The sequence below is a fragment of the Lissotriton helveticus genome, chromosome 5_1 (assembly GCF_964261635.1).
Source record: "Lissotriton helveticus chromosome 5_1, aLisHel1.1, whole genome shotgun sequence".
NCBI classification, from domain to species: Eukaryota; Metazoa; Chordata; class Amphibia; order Caudata; family Salamandridae; genus Lissotriton; species Lissotriton helveticus.
The window spans coordinates 405,269,997-405,290,679 of NC_136065.1; the positions used below are offsets into that span (position 1 = coordinate 405,269,997).

The window sequence follows — 20,683 nt, forward strand, 5'->3', positions numbered from 1 at the left end:
AATAATTGAATGCCTGCGTGGTTATTAAATATGCATATGACATGCTCACCCGAATCAGGGTAGATGGTGCGATGTCTTTTTTTTCCGTCCCCGCCCGGTAAAACCTGTCAGTGAGGGACAGAAAAAAAACAAATTATCACCTTCCCACACATAGGGGAAAAAACCCTAGGTGTGGGGGCCATTAACCTTTTGGTACTCAATAGCAAACACTGACTTCGGGAGTTGATTTTGAAAAAAAAGGGGCATATTTACAACGATGCGGCAGAGCACTGCGTTAGCCTCCTTGGCTTAAACTGCTCGACCACTTCAGAAACACAGGGCTGCACCATATTTACAACAATATGGTGCAGTGCTGCGTTACCTCCTTTCGCTGGTGCTAAATTTAGCAGACTAGCGCCAATGCTGGCACCCCTGCACCATAGTGCAAGGGTGTCTGCTTTGAGGGGAAGATTGTTTATGTGCAGGAAGATTTTTTTCCTGCACATAAACAATCTTTAAATGGCGTTTTGTAACTTTTATGTGTGCTGCTTAATGCAGCAGACATAGAAGTTGCAAACCGTCATTTGTTTTTATTGTTCATGTTGAGGAAGGGACACCCAGCACCTTGAGACCCTCATGGGTGAGTAGCGCACTTCACAAATCCCTGATTGATTGATTGATTGACACCTTCCTGCACATAAACAATCCATGGTGTTATGCTGTTTCTATGTGTGCTGCTCAACCTAGCACACATTGAAACGGCAAAAACGAGGAGAAATAAAGGTTTTCCTTCGTCTTATTTTGGCACTGCCTCCTATTTACGCCACCCTTGTAAAGCCGTTAGGCCAACCCCTCTTGGGGAGAGGGGTTGGCCTAACGGCTAAGGCGCTCGACCTCGGACCTGGGGATCTGGGTTCGAGTCTCGGTAACGACGCCAAATACCCCTGTGATTCTGGGCAAATCACTTAATCTCCCCGTGCCTAAAAAAAAAAATGAAAGTGTGTCCTCATGTAACGTAACTGGTGCTATGTAAAGCGCTCTGATAACGGATTCGGTTCGGTTCTAGTTCGCGCTATATAAAACTAAAAAAATAAAAAATAAATAGGGGGCAGCATCAAAATCAATGGATGTTGTGGTGGAACGCCCACAGCAACACCCATTGCCCTCCCCTTTCACACTAAGTACAGCATGAAAAGGTGCATTATTCACAAGGCAGCGTTAAGCCACGTTAAGTGGCTTAACGCCGTCTTGTAAATAAGGCGAAGCCCCATCACCACCACAATGTCATTCAAAGTGACTTTGTGTTGGTGATAGGGGCTTGTACATATACTCATAAATGTGCTAACATTTGGTAGATGGCTGTCAAAACCGATGGCCGCCCGGCCGTCCACTAAGCTTTTAGTACCCTGACAGGATCCGCCATGACGGCAGTTCCTGTCATAGTACAGATATCCCCTCTGAGCCAGAAGTGATCTTTAAATTCGTAAGATAGCAGTAAATCAGGATGGGTGATGTAATGTCCTCTGCCATCCTGACAGACAGAGTGCTCTCCACCAACGTCTAACATTTTTCCATCTGAAACAATAGTGTGGGGCAGGAATACGAAAACTGGCGCAACTCCGATTCTTGGCAAACTATGCAGTTGTGCACCTGCTGACAATCTGAATATGTACGGTTAAGTAAAATATGTGCACCTGGCAGTGAAACAAATATATGCCTGGAACCAGGAGATTATCTTGAACAGCTGCACCAGCTCAGCCTAGTTCTGAGCATCCATTCTTCTTTGTATTTGCAGTGTCGAAAAAACATACATTTAACTCAGGATCTTATTCAAATTGGTGCATGAGCCGCAGACAGCAAAGCTCAGCCGCAGAAAGAGACATTCACTGCTCACTGTTTCCTAGCTGTGCATTCTGTAGCTTATGCATTAGCCTGGAAAAATTCAGAGTAAAATGAATACACTTTAGAAACTGCAAATGGAAAAAACACAGGCACTCAGCTCTGTGCTGAACCAGTACAGCTGTTCATTATATGATCACATATGTAAAACCTTTATCTAGTTTCCCAAATACCAATAAAGATATTCTTTAAACTGAACTATACATCTCACGTACATGTTTCTTACATATTGCCCTTTTTGCCTTGAACGCTTCAGGTGATAACAAGGAGGTTGAGGACAGCAGCGTGATTCATTACGATGATGATGCAATTTCAAAACTCTTGGATCGGAACCAGGATGCCACAGATGACACTGAGATTCAGAACATGAATGAATATCTCAGCTCCTTCAAAGTGGCCCAGTATGTTGTGAGGGAAGAAGATGGCGTGGTAATATGATATGTAGATTCATGTCTTTGATTGTGCAACCTCTGCTTAGGTTTCCTTTATTTCCAAGTCCCTCAAAGAACTGATGTATGCACTTCTCTAACCATCAAGGGATACACAAACAATTCAATGTATGGTACTACGCCTTAAAACACATCACAATCACACATTCTGCCATCTATCGAATGACTCACAGCTCGACAGGGAGGCAGTCATCATCTGCAGCTCTAACGTTATCTTATTCTCCAACACCCAGATTCTCCTTTACATCCTAAGCTTCTCCCAAAACTCCCCAGTGTGAGCCTTCCAACAGTTCCAGTCTCCTACATAAATATCTATCCACACTTGCACAAAATCACATTTTGATCTCCTTATCCATATCACTCCTTCCACTCATCTCATTCATATGATATACATGTGGAGAGACTAAAGTAAGATAGCAGCTTTCCACCCAATTATGCAAGAGGTTAGAATAGGCAGTGTTACCACAAACAATACATTCCTCTCAAAATCAGTTCACCAATCAAAACTTTATGATCAACTAAACAACTCACATTACACTCACTCTTACCAACACATTCTACTGAGTCATCACTTTGAGATTTCTCACGCATATACACATTACTCCTTCCTGTTCTTGTTCCACTCTGAATCTAGGATGCATTCTTAGATATCTGAAATTCTCTTCAATCTCTTCTTCTAATGAAAATGTTCTTGTTTCTTCCCAGTTTTTTCTAATTTGCACTTTTATCTCATTATACTCTTTTATAAATTCACTTTCCGCATCACAGGTTACACAAACTTGTTGTTGGTCATATCAGTTTCCATGTTAGAATGTATAATATATTGCAAATGATTAGAAATAGACTTTAAACCCTTAGAGCCTCATTACGATGCTGGTCGGACAAGCCTCCGCTGTCCTGTCGGAGGCGGTCGGACTTCCCCAGTCTCGTCGTACGTAGTTGGTCTGACCACTGAATTACGTTGCATGCATCATGTACTTCGACCTACAGGTGGCAGACCATTGACTCTGACAGCCTTTCTCCAACCGCGAGATGGCGTTCAGAGAAAAACATCATCCATAGGGCAGTACAGGGATCACTGACCGCCATCCGGATTACGATGTGGGTTCGTGATGACCCAGCCATGGCGGTCTGACCGGCTGACTCAACTCATCGGAAACGTAGGATTTCAGGTGCATAGTTACCCAAATAACCTTCTCCCCAGCAGTCTCCGCTGTGGTTCCCCTTCTCTAGGCCCCCTACTCCTGGGCAGCTGAATCCCAATGATGCTGATCCTGTGGGAGCCATAGTCCAGGTAAGTTCTTCTGTGGTATGTATCCCCATTGACTGGACTGTGCACATTTCGCCACACTCCAGTAATGGGGTACATGGTGCACAAGGCATAGCTCCACATATGTCATGCATGTGTGTACAGTTCACATGTTTAATGTGAGTTTTGTAAGCATTTGAAGTGACATATTCAGGGAAATGTGCTCTATAGTAATAGCGGATGCATCATAATATGGCGGGGTGAACCTTTCTGGCCTCGGCGGTCGGAAAGGGCTCTCGAGAATGGCAGTCAGACAGTCGGTCCAACCAGCATCGTTTCCAGAAGATCTTCCAAAGAAATAATGTTATCCGTATGGTAGGGTGCTAGAAATTCTTGATCAAAGAAATAATGAACAAAAACATTACTGGAAAGAGAATAAGCCAAAGTAGGTTGCAAATAACTTACACCATCTGACACCGAAGTTGGAGGAAATTTGCATCTGTAACAATTTTTACTCATCATGTTCATACAATCGATCAATAAATTTCAGTAGACATTCTCATAAAAAGTTATCTATAAACTTGTCATTAAGTGTTAGCTTCTTGTCTGTTATACCATTTTGTGTAGTGGGTAATACTTAACTGTTAGGGCCCGATTCCATTTCGACATTGTTTTGGAACTGGAACCGAACGACCTCCTGTCATCAGTTCCAGTCCAGGAAGTAGGATGCAACCGAACCCTGTTAGGTCGCAATCTTGTTGTTAACAATGGGAGCATGCATTCCGAACAGAATGCATGCTCTCATTGCAGAGAGCAGAGGTGCAGTTCATCGGTGCACCATATGGCAGGCACCTTTAGGTGCCTGCCACAGAGTGCAGGGATCAACGGGAGTCTGACATTCGGCAGTCATGCACCCATGGGGGCCCTACTGGAAGCCTCCAAAGACAGATTCCCAGTGCCTTTCTGTATCGGTAAGGCCAGCACAGAAAGGCAGTGGGAAGCTGCCATCATATTCCCTTGTCCGGAAAGAGCCGGACGATGGATTACTGCAGGTTTTCCGACTGGCAGACAGGCTCTCCGAGCCTGTTGGAGGCCATTTGGAAAACCGATTTGGATTCCCTTCTAACCGACCCCATCAAAATGGGTCAGTCTGAAAGGAATCCGAACAGGTTTTTCTGATGCGGTCGGAATGGCTCCGACCGACGGTCAGAGCCATTCCCAACCACATCGGAATCGGGACCTTAGTAGGAGAATCCTATCCAACTGGTGAAGCGAAGCACAAGAGTAAGCCAACTAGAAATACCATTAAGACTAATAAAACTATATATAATTTTGAGCAGCATCTTTGATCGCTAATTGCCATTCTTTGTCTAATTAAAATAAAAAAATTGAAATCTAGCCTATTTTTTTAAGGTACAAAATTAAAACTTCAGTAGATTTAATTTTTTTTTTAAAGTTCAGTCTATTATATCTGTCCATGTATTGAGATCTTACAGGAATGGAAACCTTTTAATCTTCAAATGATAACTAAGGGCCATATGTATCAACATACTCTTTTGCGATTCCTAAATAGAGATTTTTAAGGAATCGCTATTTAGAAATCGCAAAATGGTATGTATGAAGAAATTCGCTATTATTTAGCGATTCCTTAAAATTCCTTAATTGCGATTAGCAAATTGCTAATCTCAATTAAGGAATAATTTCCCATTCATTTCTATGGGCCAGGAGGCCCATAGGAATGAAAGGGAAATTATTCTCAATTTGCGATTCGCAATTTGCTAATCGCAAATTGAGAATAATTTCAAGGGTGCAGGGGTGTCTCAAGAACACCCTGCTGCACCCCTGAAAACGACATGTGTGCGCATATGGCGCACATACATGCCCTAAGGGCATGTATGAGCGTCACATGGCACCATTGGATTTTCTAGAAGTAGGTGGTAATTTGCGATTCCTTAAGGCCATTTTGGAATTTCTTTTTTCCTTAATACATTGCATTTAAGGAATCGCAAAATTTGCAATTCCTTAAATGCAATCGCAAAATAAGGAATGGCAAATTTTGCGATTCCTTATTTTGCACCCAAATCGTTTGATACATACCATTTTGCGAAAATGGGTTCGCAAACGCCGAAATTCTGCGAATTTCGTTGTTTGCGAACCCATTTGGCCTTGATACATATGGCCCTAAGGTACAAAACAAACAGACTCTAACTTGAAATATTGTTCACAAAAATCTTGTTCATAAATCAAAAGAAGGAAAATCTCTCTGTTGGTTCCTTTTCAAAAGTAAATTGCCTACCTGTTAGATCATGGACTTCTACATCATCATCCTCCGATTGGGAAACATCCTTTACAACGCAACTTTTACCACGCAGTGCTTTTACATCGCAACTTTTACAACGCAAACCATTACAACGCATTGCGCTGGGGGGCGCTCTGGGATAGGGAATAGATTTCATTTACTATCCAACGCCTTCCCTACTATCCACGGGGACTGGAGTTGGAATAGTAAATTAAACTATTCACTATCCAGCACCCCAAAGCGATATGCGTTTTAATGGTATGCGTTGTAAAAACTGCGATGTAAAAGCATGCGTGGTAAAAGCATGCGTTGTAATGTCATACATCCCCTCCGATTCTGTATTTGCTAAACATGACCTTTCAGGATTTGCATACTTTTGATTTGGCACTCGCATTAATCTCTTAACTGCTGGCTGTTTGCTTTCACTGTAATCAGAGTCTTGTTCTTCTAGTTCTGACTCTTCTCTGATGACCTTATGTCTATAGACATTCTTGTGAAGTCTTTTTCCACCTCTCACAGGCTCAGATCACATAAAACTTGACTCACAACCTCATTCCCAGATTCACCTATGACAAGCACTAAGGGGTATATTACCAACAACTAGCGATAATTTTTGTCTCTAACTTGTTTAGAGACAAAAATTATCGCCGCACATCGGCGATTTTTATCGCAGATTAACCTTGCTATTAGCAAGGTTTATCGCAAATGCGATAAAAAACGGCCGCAATGCATGAATATCGCTGAAAAGTCAGCGATATTCATGCATTATCGAGCAAATGCTCTTAGCCATGTTATCCACCTCCCATTGGATAACATGGTGAAGAACTGCTCAGGGCAGGTGTTAGCTTTTGGAGATATTCGCGCTTAGCGCGAATATCTCCAAAAGTTGGTAATAGGAGATAGCGATGTTAGCGACTGTTTCCAGTCGCTAACATCTTGGCACGCCCACTTTGCATGTCATTAGTGATAAATATCACTGACATGCAAAGCGGGGCCCAAGATGGTCGCTATCTCCTATTAGCTGTCACTAACTGGTGTTAGTGACAGCTTGGTAATAGGGAGATCATTTTATCTCCGCTTTCTTGGCTTTTAAAGCCAAAAAAGCGGAGATAAACCCCTTGATAATATACCCCTAAATTTTCTTCTTCACTTGCTACAGTTCTCTCGAAAATCAGTTTGATTTTCATCTACCCGACAAACTGTTTTCCTCGGTGGGTTTTAGCAACTCGTTTTTTCAGCTCTGTTCTTTGATTCTGAGTTTTTCCATTTTTTGTTTGCTTCTGTCTGATCTTCTTGTTGAATTTGATCTTGATCTTAATTTTTATTATCACCCCCTTTGGATCCATGCAGCAAACTCAAACTTACAATTGTGAATCAGCAGCTGCTGTCACTATTTCTTCCTTTGCAGCCTTCAGTCTCTTTGTGTGGGATGTGTGGATCCACTTTTTAAATCCTCCACATTTTACTCCAGTCTTTGTCACATGGAAGATATGGTAGGGGCCCTTCTACCTTGGCTCCAAACAGGACTTATGAGCACACTTCCTCACCAGTACGCAGTCCGAGGTTGGATGCTATGTCATGGTTCTTCTTTTGGTGTTGCCAGATTCACCTGATGAGAGTGTACAACATTAAATAGACTTTTGCAGTAATCCGGTACAATGTCATCACTTATAAACACAATTGCATCGGAAGGAATGCAATCATGCCTTTCCCCATTAAAATCTCATGAGGGCAGACATCTGTCTTCTTATGTGGCATATTTCTCATGCTCATAGGAAGCACGTCTGACCAGTTCATTAACATCGAGGCACAAACTTCCATCAACTTAGATTTCAGATCACCATTAACTCGCTTTACCACTCCGGATGTTTCTGGTCTGCTACTACAACTGAACTTTTGCTCAGGTTTTAAGACTGTGCACACCAGTAAGTACCTTTATCTGATTCTAAAGAAGTTGCAAAATCAAATCTAGGAATCAATTCTTTAGCTTCTGCCAGCTCACCTAGATAGGTAGGCTTCCACGCCAACACCATACTGGCTGTCAGTGTAGATTATAGCACTCAATCCATCAGATAAGCAACATGCTCTTGTAAGTGCAATTCATTCTGCTTCTTGTGCTGAAGTTACATCACACAAGCATGATGCTTCCACAATATTTGATGTGGTGCAGACTGCATATGCTGAACTTAATGTACCATGATGGTCTTTCAGTCATGAAACATCCACAAATGGAATTTGATCAGCTTGTTCAAGTGGAATGTCTTGTATGTCTGCCCTTGGCTTGGTACACAATCCTGTCACATCACTGCAATCATGATCACTAGCCTCTTCATCCCTATCTGCCTGCAACTGGCAAAAGGTCTGCGGGATATATGGGTATGCATCTTCTGTTTGAAATGTTAGCAGCCACCACAATCGTTTGCTCATATTTGGACAGACAACTGTTTGTCAAATGCTCAGTTTGTGTACAAGTCAACAAAATTTCAGCTGAATGAGGGACAAACACAAGAAGCGTAAACCCCATCACAATCCATTTGCGTTGCTGAATTTCAAGGCAAAGTGCTGCTACTGATTTTAGGTGCCCAGGAAGTGCGACAGCAATTGGATCTAATGTGACAGAGAAATAAGCCACAGGCCTCTTGATTTCCCCAGGTTTTTGTGTTAGAACTGACAATGCACAGTCTTTTTTTTATGACAGAATATGTACAGATATTTTCCTTAATTCAGCATTCCTATAGTGGATGCACCACAGGGTTTATCTCTGAGTTCAAGAAAGGCACTCATGCATTAATCATCAAATGGCACTGTATCAGAAAATCGCTGTGAGTAAGCCTCACTAAAGACTTTGCAATGAAGGAAAAGTTTGAAAACTCCTGTCTACAGTAGCCAACCAATCCAAAAAACATTCCCACTTCTCTTTGTCGGCTTGGTGGATTCATTCTCAGGATTGCAGAAACATATTCTTTAGGTGCTTTTTACTGCCCCTTTTTCAACCTGGTAACCCAAATATATAACCTCTTTAATACAGGTGCTGCATTTTTGTGGGAGACACTTTATGCCTATTGTCAGTAAGATGGTTCAAGAGCGCAATAGTATCCAAATTGCAATCTTCTTTTGATTTAGATGCGACCATCAAGTTATCAATATAATGCACCAGCGCTGAGTTGAGGGCCGTTACAGATTTTACTAATCTTTTCTTAAGAGTCAGGCTAAATAATGAAGGGCTTTCCATATGCCTTTGTGGGATGTGACACCACTCAAGAACTTTATTTAAATATCTGAACGCTAAAAGATATTTGCTATACGCACAAAAAGGAATGGAGAAGAATGCTTGGCACAAGTCAATGACTCTGTATTATTCTGCATCCATAAGAATTGCTAACAAAATCACAGAAAGATTTAGTACTATAGGACAACATGGGACTATATTTTTTTTAATTTTGCTTTGGTCTTGGACCATTTTCACTCAGGGTTTTCAGGCCCATCACAGGCAAATTACAAGAACCATAAAGGTCATCTTTTAAAATACCATGGGGCTTATTTACAAGCCCGTTGTGCCACCCTTACATCACTTTTCCCATGTTAAAAATAACGCAAAGGTGGGGCAAGGGGCTTGTAAATCTGCCCCCATGTTCTATTGTTTTCTCAGTTACGGGCTTCATGCCATCCTCTGCTTCCCATATAGTTTTGTACTGAGAAGTTCGGCGATAAACTGAATTTAGTTTCACTCTGAATTTCACTGACTCTGCGTTTTTAATCAACGCTATATCTTTACCTGTAAAATCCCATACCCCTATTTTCACTGTATGTCTTAAATCAGGAGGCAAATCTTCTTTTGTGAGAACTGGGAACAAATGAACTATCGATTCTTGCGATTTTATTTTAAATTCGGAATCTGCATTTGAGTTGCTATACTATCCAGTGTGCAATAAATTACATGATTGATTTTGCAGAGAAGATCACTACCTAATAGGTTTACAGTACTCATGTCACAAATTATAAATTCACAGTCATTCTCGAGTGGGCCAATTTTTACAGGACATTTGCTGAAACCTGAAGCCTTATTAGACATTTGTTTATTATGGATACTAGCAACTTGTACTTCTTGTCCAGAGAGGGGTAGGTTTGGCACCTCCGTGGGACTAACCATGGAGTATGTAGCACCTGCATCAATTAAAAATTATACTGGGTGGTAAGTCACCTCACCATCTACATATTGGTCACTCTGGTCTCCCTCTACGATTGTGCATTGTCTCTGTTTTTGCATGTTCTGTATAGAGGCCAGTTGGACTTAGTGAACTATCCCAAGTTAACCGCATCTTTTTTAATTTTAATGCACCTGGGGAACAAAATCATAATGAATTTGATCTGGATTCTGTCTACATTGTTGTTTCCAGTGTCCAAGGCACCCACAATAGTAGCAAGGAGCGCTCTTCCTTAACATGTTAATATTCACATTTGTTCCATTTGAGTTATTCAACTTCCTCTGCCTTGCATCAATACAATCATTGCAGTACTTCGAGTACTTGAACATTTCATCAATACTCTTAGTCTGCCTACACCCCATACTCAGCTGTATCTGAAAACTGAGCTCTTTATGTGAACCCCTTATGTCAAATCCACTAATGACTTCTTTTGTCAGCTCTTCAATTCCCCTGGACTTTCTACACATCTACATTAGCCTCAGTGAAAGGCATGAACTGACTTTTTTGGCTGTAGAGTATCCCTCATAATCTTTGACCAATTAACTTCTTTCTCTAGAACCTTCGCTTTCAAATTCACACTTAATTCCTTGTATTTCCATAACAACAGAAGCTGGACTATTATGAGGAAGCACTCTTTCATTCTCTTTTGTTGCCCATGTTACAGCCACTTTGCACTCAACCCGTAAATCTTTGGGGAGAGTAATTTCAAACCACGTGTTCAAATCTACCCAAAATACCTTTGACATTTTCACTAATCCCTTTACATCTATATACCATTTACCATATCTCCCTTAAGCTTTGAAAAATCTGCCACAAAATGCAAAGAGTTCTAGGAGCATGCAGGTAATCATCTCCGTGCACTTTTTGTAAAGGATGTCCAGACACAACCAATTCAGGTTAACTCATACTCGCTTTTACTTCTTTTTCTGTTTATGTCTTTTGCTTCTTTGCCTTACCACCACCTTTCTTACACTATTTATTTCTATAGCTTTTTAAATATTACTAGTCTTTAAAGCTTTTTATTAGATCTCTAATATGTGCCGAGGGGTTATACAAGCATCTGCAACCCCTTTCTGTAATGCCAAAGTGCCCTAGGCGTGGATATAGCAGGCACACATGCCTGTAACACATCTTTATCATTTGAGCAGTACTGTGTTATTCCATGGATTACTTACCAGTAATCTTTATTACTCTGATTCTTCCTCACTCATCCCAGCACTTACACAAGTAATGTGCCAGCATTACAACTATATATTCACCCATTGCAAATCCCTTTTTCACTTTCCATAACTCCAAGGCACTTCCTCCCAGAAGACTCCTAACGCTCTACCTCATTTCCTTTTCATAGCAAGCCCTCCAAAGAAGGCTGATAAGGATGAGGAAGTAGGGAGGGAGAGAAGTAGGGTCGTAAGTAAAGGGATGAGTAAGGAGGAATCGGAATAATGACTACCAGTATGCTACGGCGGCCCCGCCATTAGGGCAGAGGAGTGTCGCCCCCCTGCTACCAGTGCCACTGCAAAGGAAAAAAATAAAATGGTATTAAAATACATTTATTACTATTTTATTTTTCCTTTTTCCCAGCCGAGCCCTGTTTGGGGGCGGGGCCACCACTGCTGACTGCCAGCAGGGTAGTGGTGCTCATTCCACCTGTTTACACTGCGCAGGTCATTTTGACCACTGTCTTCCGACGGAAAGCCTTACTTGCGCACTGTAAACCTTTCCACCTAGCTCTCTAAGACAGTTAGGTGGAGAGCAGACACAGACCCCTCTTGCCTCGAGGAGCATCGAGGCAGCCTGCTCCAGCCAATCTTGAGGCTACTTTCGTGCTACAGCATGAAAGCAGCATCAGGATTTGAGTGGAGAATGCCACTGCTGCATTCAGAGCGCCAAGGGACTCACTAACGGAGGAGGCAAGCCAGCAGTGGTGAGTGAATTTTTATTTTTCATTTTAACCACTTTTCAGTCTCGCCTCCACCTTAAGAGCTGTCAGTCATGGTTTGTTATACAAACTGCTTATAACGATCCATGACTGACAGCCACATGTAGCTGGTACCCTAAATATTTGGGTGGTTGCCCTACCAAATGTTTAGGGTACCAGCTACCACTGCTAGCACGTAATAAGCGAATTACCTCCTCTTCACCTTACTCATCCCATTCCTTAAAGACACAAGGTATGCCGAAGGAGAAACACCCCTCATCAGCCAAAATAGAACCAACATGAGAGATGCTTGAAGAAAGGGAGTGAATTTTAATAATTTTGTTCCCGTCCTTGTAAAGTTATGTGTCTGTGGTCACCGTACACAATTCCTTAAACTAACAATTCAGCAATTTACCATCTCCATTATAGAGACATAGAACTCTTAATAACTGAAGAATCAAAAGACAATTCAGACACCTGCTCCACGTTTAGTCTATAATGAGTAATAAATGTGGTGGGGGTAGCCAACATGGCTTCTTTGCATACATCTCTGCCCAAGAGGTAGTCATTCTCTAATAGAATGGGCTGTAATTGCATAAGTAACCTCATTATCACTGACCTGCTAGGCCACAGAAATAACTGTCTTGACCCGTCTTTATAGGATGAATGAAGACGGCTTCTCTCCCCTCTTTATTAGGCCAAAGTTAACAAAAAGACTATATGAACTTTTATCGTCTGACGATCTCTTTAGTTAGACTGCTACAGCCCTTACTGTATCTAGGGGAGAGGAGTCAGCTTGTGAACGTTTCTCTGATACTAAGGAGGGAAGAACTATTTCTGATCCCCTATGAAACTTAGAACTGAGCTTCGAAAGGAATTTAGGATCCAAGGAAAGGCCTCTCCTATCATCATAGACCCTTAGATAAGGGTTGATGCATACTAATGCACCATATTCCCCAATCCTCCTTGCCCTGGTTATTACAATGATAAACAGCACTCTCATGTAAGAAATTTATCAGGTATTGAGTCTACGGGCTCAAACAGCGAAATCGGGAGGTATGACAATACCAAAGGAAGAGCCCATGCTCAAACAGAATTTTTAACCTTTACATGTAAAATTCGGACTGACGCCTCTAAAAGATCTTGTATTAAAGGCTCAATAGAGGAGAGGTCACCCCTGGCACATCTAAAAGACCTAATAGCTGCCCTTTCCAATTTAAGAGTAGCTAAAAATAAGTCTTTTTCAAAGCCTTGATGTACAAACTACAATATCTCTGAGGCCATGATTGGTGATATAGATCTAGAGATACACCAAGAATTAAAGGATGACTAGTGATCATTATAGACTCTGTTTATTGATCCTGTTCTAGAGGCCTGCAAAGATTTAGAAACAGTGTCTGCTAGTTCCTTATTCAGGAAACTCCTCCCTCTCAAGCTACAGACTTATAGTCTTAAACGGGTCAGGATCCCCATTGAAAGAGGAGGATGGATCAGAAAAGAGGGAGACAACAGAAAGATCCACCTTTCTTCACAGGTAGGTGATGAAGTATAGGAAACCACAAGTCTCCTTTTCCAATATGGGAGGACGATCACTAGTTCTACTGATTCCCTCTGTAAGCCTGCCAAGAACCTGGAAATCAAAGTAATTGGGGGAAACACATAAAGTAGCCTCTCTAGCTAATGACTGGACAGAGCACCCACCCTTGCTGAGGCTCCTGAAACCTCAACATAAAATCCAGGAGCTGGCCATTGTGCCTATTTGCAAAGAGGTCTACAAGGGGAACTCCCCCACCTGTGGCATATTACCTGACAAATTACAGGTTTCAGGGCAAATTCCTGGGAACATGGAAAGAGCCCACTGAGGTAATCCACTTGTGGATTCCAAGTTCTTCTAATGAAGATGTCCCTCAGCTGTAATAAATTATGCTTGCCACAAAGGCAGATCCGACAAGTCAGCTGATTTAGAAAGGAGGAACCTGTTCCAATCTCGTGATTTAGGTAGGACATGGTTACCCTATTGTCTGTCCCTATCACTAAGGCTTTCCCCTGCAGCTGGTGAGTGAGGGCCTGAATCATTTTCCAAACTACCATCAACATCCTTTAATTGGAATGACAGCCCCCCTCCAGCACACTCAATTGCCCCAAATTGATGTGACTGCATATAACCACTCTACAACCCACACTGCTGGCATCATTTAAAGTCACTGCTGAGTTGGGATTAGCGAACCAAGCTAGGTACCTGCAAACAATACATGTCACTGGAATAAGATCTTCGTAACCATCCTGGTGAGGGGACCAATAGTCGAGAGTATGACGAACAAGGTCTCCCAGAAGTAGGTACGCCCGAGGGATCGAACTCTGAGTTGCTGCCTCAAGAAAAGAGAAACCAATCTGAACTCACTATATTGCATTTACGAATGAGCATCAGAAAGTTGTGGGGTCTACAGGAAAAGGCAATATTTACCATGTCCCCCTGAATCTTAATGCACTGTCTCGCTGAAGCCTATCACCTTGGCAACAACTCTGCTAGGTGTCACTGGAGCGTCTCCTCTCTGGCCTCCAGGAAGAAAACCTATCAGAGGGTGGTGTCGAATACTGCTCGTATATATATTCCAATCTCTGGCATGGTGGCAATTGGGATTTCGCTCAGTTGATGAAAAACCTAAAGCTCTGAAGTATGCTAATTGTTACATATGTATCCCTCAGGATCTGTTCCTGAGATTGAATCTGAGAAGGTAGCACGCCTAGGACTGGGGTCAGAACTTTCATGAAGAATCTGGGGGAGGTTTTGAGTCCACAAGGTAGAACTTGAAATTACCAGTGTTGGTTGTCTATGGAAAACCTGAGATACTTCTGGTGGGACAGAGAGACAGGAATGTGGAGATATGCTTCCTAAAGATCTATCTTGGCCAGGAAGTCCCCCTTGGTAATACGTGGACTCCCCTTCTAAAAGGGTGTTTATCTTGAGCATACCTTGGGAATAAAGGTGTTGAGAAATCTGAGATCTATTGCCATTCTGTATTTCCCAGATGAATTTCTCAGTAGAAATTCTGAGGAATCGTATCCCTTCCCCCTCTCCTGTGTGATGACTTAAATGATGGCTCTTGCCTCAATCAGTAAAGAAACTCTCTCACACAGAGATCTCCTCTTCTTCCTGTCCAACAGATAAATTGTCCTTATGAAATAAGGATGTGAAAACTGAGTGGTCCTCATTTGTATGAAGTAACTCAATTGAGTTACTTCCTCAGATGATTTGGAGCACACAGCTGTCCGAGAACGGCTCTTTCCATTTCGGATGAAAATGAAGAAGATGACTTCCAACTGGGGTTTGTAGGATCTCTGCAAAGATAGGAGCCCTGTATATGTCGACCCCTACCTTCTGGCTGTCGAGAGGAGATATTAAACTTGGCACGCATAGGTTGAAAACCTGACTTATTGTGATATATGTCCGTTTTTATTTCATATAGTTGTCATGTCAAATCAAATCAAATCAGCTTTATTCGATTTTAAGTCATAAAATCATAAAAGCACAATGCTAAAAAACAATTAACAAAAAAAATAAATTTTCCAGCTTCAGAGGTAGTGTAAAGTACAGGAGACGCAATTCATGTAAACAGGCAGTAGTACATTATTTTTAAAAATGAACCGTTGATAAAAATACGCAAACACCAAGTCTTTATAAGAATATCACATGGTGTTACGGAACCTTATAACGAGCTTTAAAAAAAGCAGACACAGCCAGGATTGTATGTTCATTTTCCAGCACTTCCAGTTTTGAAAAGGCTATTTTACATTGCTTTAATTTCCAGCTTTGTAGTATGGGCAGCAAAAACTTTTTCCTGGAAATGACGATAATATTTACAAAATGAAGTAGAGTGCATCGTGGTTAATCTAGAAGTTTCATCGCATTGACATATTGGATGGAATATTGACCAATCATTAATGTCAGGAAATGTAACCATCCTGTAAAAAGAGCCATAGAGAAAACGAGGCAAAAGCATGCGTGTAAAGCCACCTGCTACACATATTAAATAGAGTTGGAAACCTGGACAAGTGGACATCAGCTCATTTGCCATAACCGATTTTTTCTCTTTCTCGATGAGCCACCGCTTGTTTTCCAAGTAATTCATACAGTGTGTCTTGAGGGATTTTCTACGGACACTTTCCAGGCTACTAGGATGATAAAAGTATTCTGGGTGACCGATCTCACTTTACAGATTTTTTATATAGTTAATCCAAGGCAGGTTGGACACCCCATCCAGTTTAAAGCAATCCTTAATTACGTCCCTGTTAAATCCCATCTCTAACGACACCCATATCTTATGCCATAAAAGCAAGGGAGTGGTCTTTATAATGTCAGAAATGTAATCTATACCAAGTTCCCAATGGCAACAGTAAGTTGAGGTCAAACAGGGGACTGCCAGAAGGTAGCGCAAAAAGCTATTTTCATGACGTTGAATTTGGTCCGTGGGTTCTATGCCCCAAATGTCCCTGTGGAAATGCATTTTGCCTTATCAATTGCCATTAACTCCGGAACAGGTCTGCCGCCTAATTTTTTCGAGAAGTTAATTACAGCACCTTCAGCTCTCAAGAAGATCAGGCTTCTGCTATTCAAGGCCGCTTTCCACGATACCTTCCTATCAAATGTTATCCCTAGGTAGGAAAATTTGTCCGTGCTAGCAACTTTCTTATTTTCAATAAAAATTTCACAAGTCTTTCTAGCTTTTAAACCACAGATCATAGTAAAAGTCTTGGTGATGTTCACCTTAAAGCCCCGCTCTGACATGTAAGCAGCACAGTTTGCCACAGACCTTTGCAGACCCAACTGAGTCCGCGACATTATAACCACATCGTCTCCGTACAATTTAATCGGGACCGGGGAATCCCTAATCATTGGATAATCATGCTGTTTCTCAGCCAAAATCTGTCCTAGGCTGTTGATATAGAGAGAGAAAAGCAGGGGGCAAGAATGCACCCCTGCCTCACCCCTCTTTTAATGGGAAATCTGTCTGAGCATTCTCCCTGTTTCCCATACCGTACTCTTGCTCCTGCCCCCCTGTATAATTCCTTTATAAACGTTATCAGGGATGGATCCAGATCGAAATCTTTAAGAGTATCCCACAGCATGAAGTGTTTTACACAATCAAAAGTGGAACTTAAATCTACAAAAATAAGAAAAAGTTTGCCCTTCTTAGCTTTGGTGTATTTATCAATGATCAGAGACAAATTTAGTCCCTGTTCAATGGTGCCTACGCCTGCTTGAAAGCCATATTGAAACATTGATAGCACTCCAGTCTCCTCAGCCCATATCTCAAGCCTGCTATTTTCATATAGGCACCTAGTAGTGATATCGGGCGGTAACAACTGGGTTCATTCCTATCCCCTTTCTCATATATGAGGATCGTCTGCCCAAGTGGGAATTACCCATAACGAGTGCAACACCTAAGAACATTGGTTAGGAGGGGAGCCCATAAACATCCACCGGTATACCATCCGGCCCAGGGGCTTTCCTTGGAGCACTGTCATTAATTACCCTGGTGACTTCCTCCATGGTGATATTAATCTCTAGGGGGAAAGAACCTTGGACATCCTTATCAGCTATGCTAACAGCGGCAGTCTCTGACATATTAGCACCAGTCAACTCATCCATATAGAGTCCAGCAAAGAAATTCACCCATTTTTCACCGCTGATCGCCATATCAATGTTATTTATCTCTCTGTCATTCAAAAATGGGGCATTAACAGCTCTCCAAAAGCCGGTGTTATCTTTGGATACACATACCGCGTGTAGGGCCTACCATGCTTCCCTTTTTAGTGTTTTCTTAGTGCCAACCGGTACAGGGAACTTCCCTGCCTAATTTCGTCCCTAGATCTCAGTGCTTCAGTCAGTGCCTTCTTTAGGGTAGTGTGGGCCTTTGTACAATCATTATCAAACCATCCCTTAGAAGATTGGCATCCCTTACGTTTTTTCCTTGTTAACAATTTTCTGGCCTCATCTGAGATCTTAAGGAAAGCATTAAAAACATCCTTGTCCTCCCTGTCATGTGAAAGACATTTCTCTATGTCCTTAATTGAATTCGTAATCAAGTTTACAAGGAATGCCTCAGGGTCGACTTTTTCCCACTTTAACGTGTAACCATTAATACTAGCGAGGCTAATATTAGGGGGATATTGTAAGTTCCTAACACGTTTTTACTCTGACCCTGTTCGCAGAAGGACCAGACATATTGGATAGTGGTCACTCATTAGATTATCAAATGTCTTACAGGAAAGGATGTTACGGGAGTACCTACTAGATATTAAGGCAAAATCAATAATGGAGTTACATCCCGTTGCATTAAAAGTTGGTTAGAAGGGGATAGAAGGTGAACACAATTTGTTCGCATAGCCAAGATCAAATTGAAAGGCTATATCATTCAGCAATTCCCTTAGAGATGTATGTGAGAAGTGTGTGGGGGTATCTGCCTTGTTCATCCCCAGACCGCAGATGGCTTGATGGCTAAATTGACACAAGGTGCAATTAAAATCACCCACCCAGATGATGAAGACGTCTCTTTCTGCCACTTCTAACAGACTTCTGCTTGTAATGAAAAGGTTGAGTGTGCTTCTGTGACTTGAATTATTTTTGCAGCACCTCTTTAAGTTCCTCTCCTAACAACCCCAGTATGGTATCTCCAAGAGATAATTTTTCTGAATGTGGTCTACTCTCCAGCTTCTTAGATACTAACAATTGCTGCTCCTGCTAACACCATTGCGGAGGTTCCTAGATTATCGAGCATCAGATCCGATAAGTACGTGGCTTGACTCTCCATACTCCCCACACATTGTTAATAATCCTCACCCTCTTGAATACTGGAGGACAGAGTCTGCCAGTACTTAGTAATGGGGCAGGGAGGTATAAATTGCATAGCCCCCCCGACTTATTACAAGGTTGAGACCCGCATGTGATCTTTTAAGGACACTCTCCACTTTCTTGTCGACTGGGTCAGACAATGTCACATCCCCTGAAAGCAGGGAAGGTGTCTCAGTGAGACTTACCAAGAAAGGGTTCACTGTTAAATACTGAGGAAGATTTTGGCAAGACGGTATGGTCCCCGTGTAAGCCTTGGCACAGAAGCACTGTCAAGATCTTTCAACACCCTCTTTTAAAAATTAATTTCTGCTGGTATGATTGGAACCTTAGGAATTAGATATGTACACAACTGACAGAACCAATCACTACTAGTTCCAGGTTGGTCTTCCTCTACAATAATTGAAGGTTGAATGAGAGTTAGGAAATCATTGGTTTGTGATCCTCCCCCTGAGTATATTTCCCTCAGGTGTGGGTGAATCTGCTGCAAAATCATCTTCCTCATCATATTCAGGATGTGCCCAAGAGGAGGCAGATAATGGAGAGGACACTGAGAAAAGTGATTTCTCTAAAGAACGGGGAGATGCAGGACCGGGAGAGAATCTATTTTGGTGACGATTACAAGCCTAAGACAGACACTTAACTGCGTTCTGGAGGTCCCTTTCAGAGACTAAAGGGACTAAGATCTCTTATCCCTTGCTGCAACTCCATGCAGATATCTGCTGCCAGGTGAAGAAGGTGTATTATGGTGCCTTTCTAACTATGCTTTTCCATGGTGAGAATACACAGGTGCAGAAAAAGAGAAGCAAAAAGACAGCCCAGTTAAATAGTGCCTAGATCTTAAACCAAGGTATCCAACAATATACCTGCATGAATTACTCCTTACTGTTTTTTTACTTTCATTCTTCTACCTTTTATAAAAAAAAGATTACAGCATATGATATAAGTGTACTAAATCTAGGCAGTCTGCTTAAAAAAGTAAGACTGCCACAAGCTCCTGAGCAGACCAACTGCCCAGTATAAATGTCAAAGCTCCGCCCAACCTCTTCAACTCGAGGCTAAAAAGGTAAGCAGGTAGGACAGCTGCATCCTGGTGCACTGCCAGTGGACTTAGAACGGTGGACAGGTCGGCCGCCTGGGGTTACAGAACACTCAGTGGCCCAACGTGCCACAAACAGCCTTCTAAGTAAAACCCTCAGCAACACTCTACCCATGGTGAATAGAGGAACAGATCCAGGCACTGCTTTCTAAATAACAGGAAAAATAAGCCAGAGAACTGTTTATGCACCGCATGCTGCAAACGTGAATCAAGCGTCACCCCAGTTCTCTAATTTAATAGGTTGTGCTACAAAGAATCCTTACCGGACATCAGAATAGTAAACACATTACCTACTTTAAGCATGTGAGATTCAGTGCTTGATTTGTAAAACAAATAAGTGCCAGGCCTCTTGTCAGGAGGCCACTGCAGCTTTCACCTCACATTGCCCCTGCTATGCTGCCAATGATAGCAGCGGCGGCCCCTCCGCTATGGCAGAGGACCATTGCCCCACCTGCCAGCGGCCAAAAAAAAGAAAACGATAATGAACCCTTGTTGGTTATTGTTTAATTTTTTTCCCTCAGAACTGAGGCTTGAAGGCAGGGCCAGTGTGATGACAGGCTGGAGAGGGAGCCCAAATGTTGGGCAAGGCTATTCAGTGCGCATGACGGCTTGGCAGACGTCTTAGGCCAGCAGAACCGTCATGCGAACTGAAGCTCTCTCCAACCCGAGCGGCGTTGCCGGGTTGGAGAGAGCCGGCACAGGCTCCCAGTCTAACTGGAAGCTGCAGGAAAGCAGC

General features: G+C 42.2%; 1 protein-coding gene across 1 annotated transcript in view; it reads left to right on the forward strand.

Annotated features, from left to right (window-relative positions):
* Window positions 1-20,683, forward strand: part of CHD5 (chromodomain helicase DNA binding protein 5) — a 1,012,157-nt gene that overhangs the window by 623,036 nt on the left and 368,438 nt on the right. Inside the window, exon 25 of the mRNA XM_078640953.1 lies at window positions 2,135-2,307. Coding sequence (XP_078497079.1) covers window positions 2,135-2,307 — 173 coding nt within the window. The remainder of the gene's footprint in view (window positions 1-2,134; window positions 2,308-20,683) is intronic.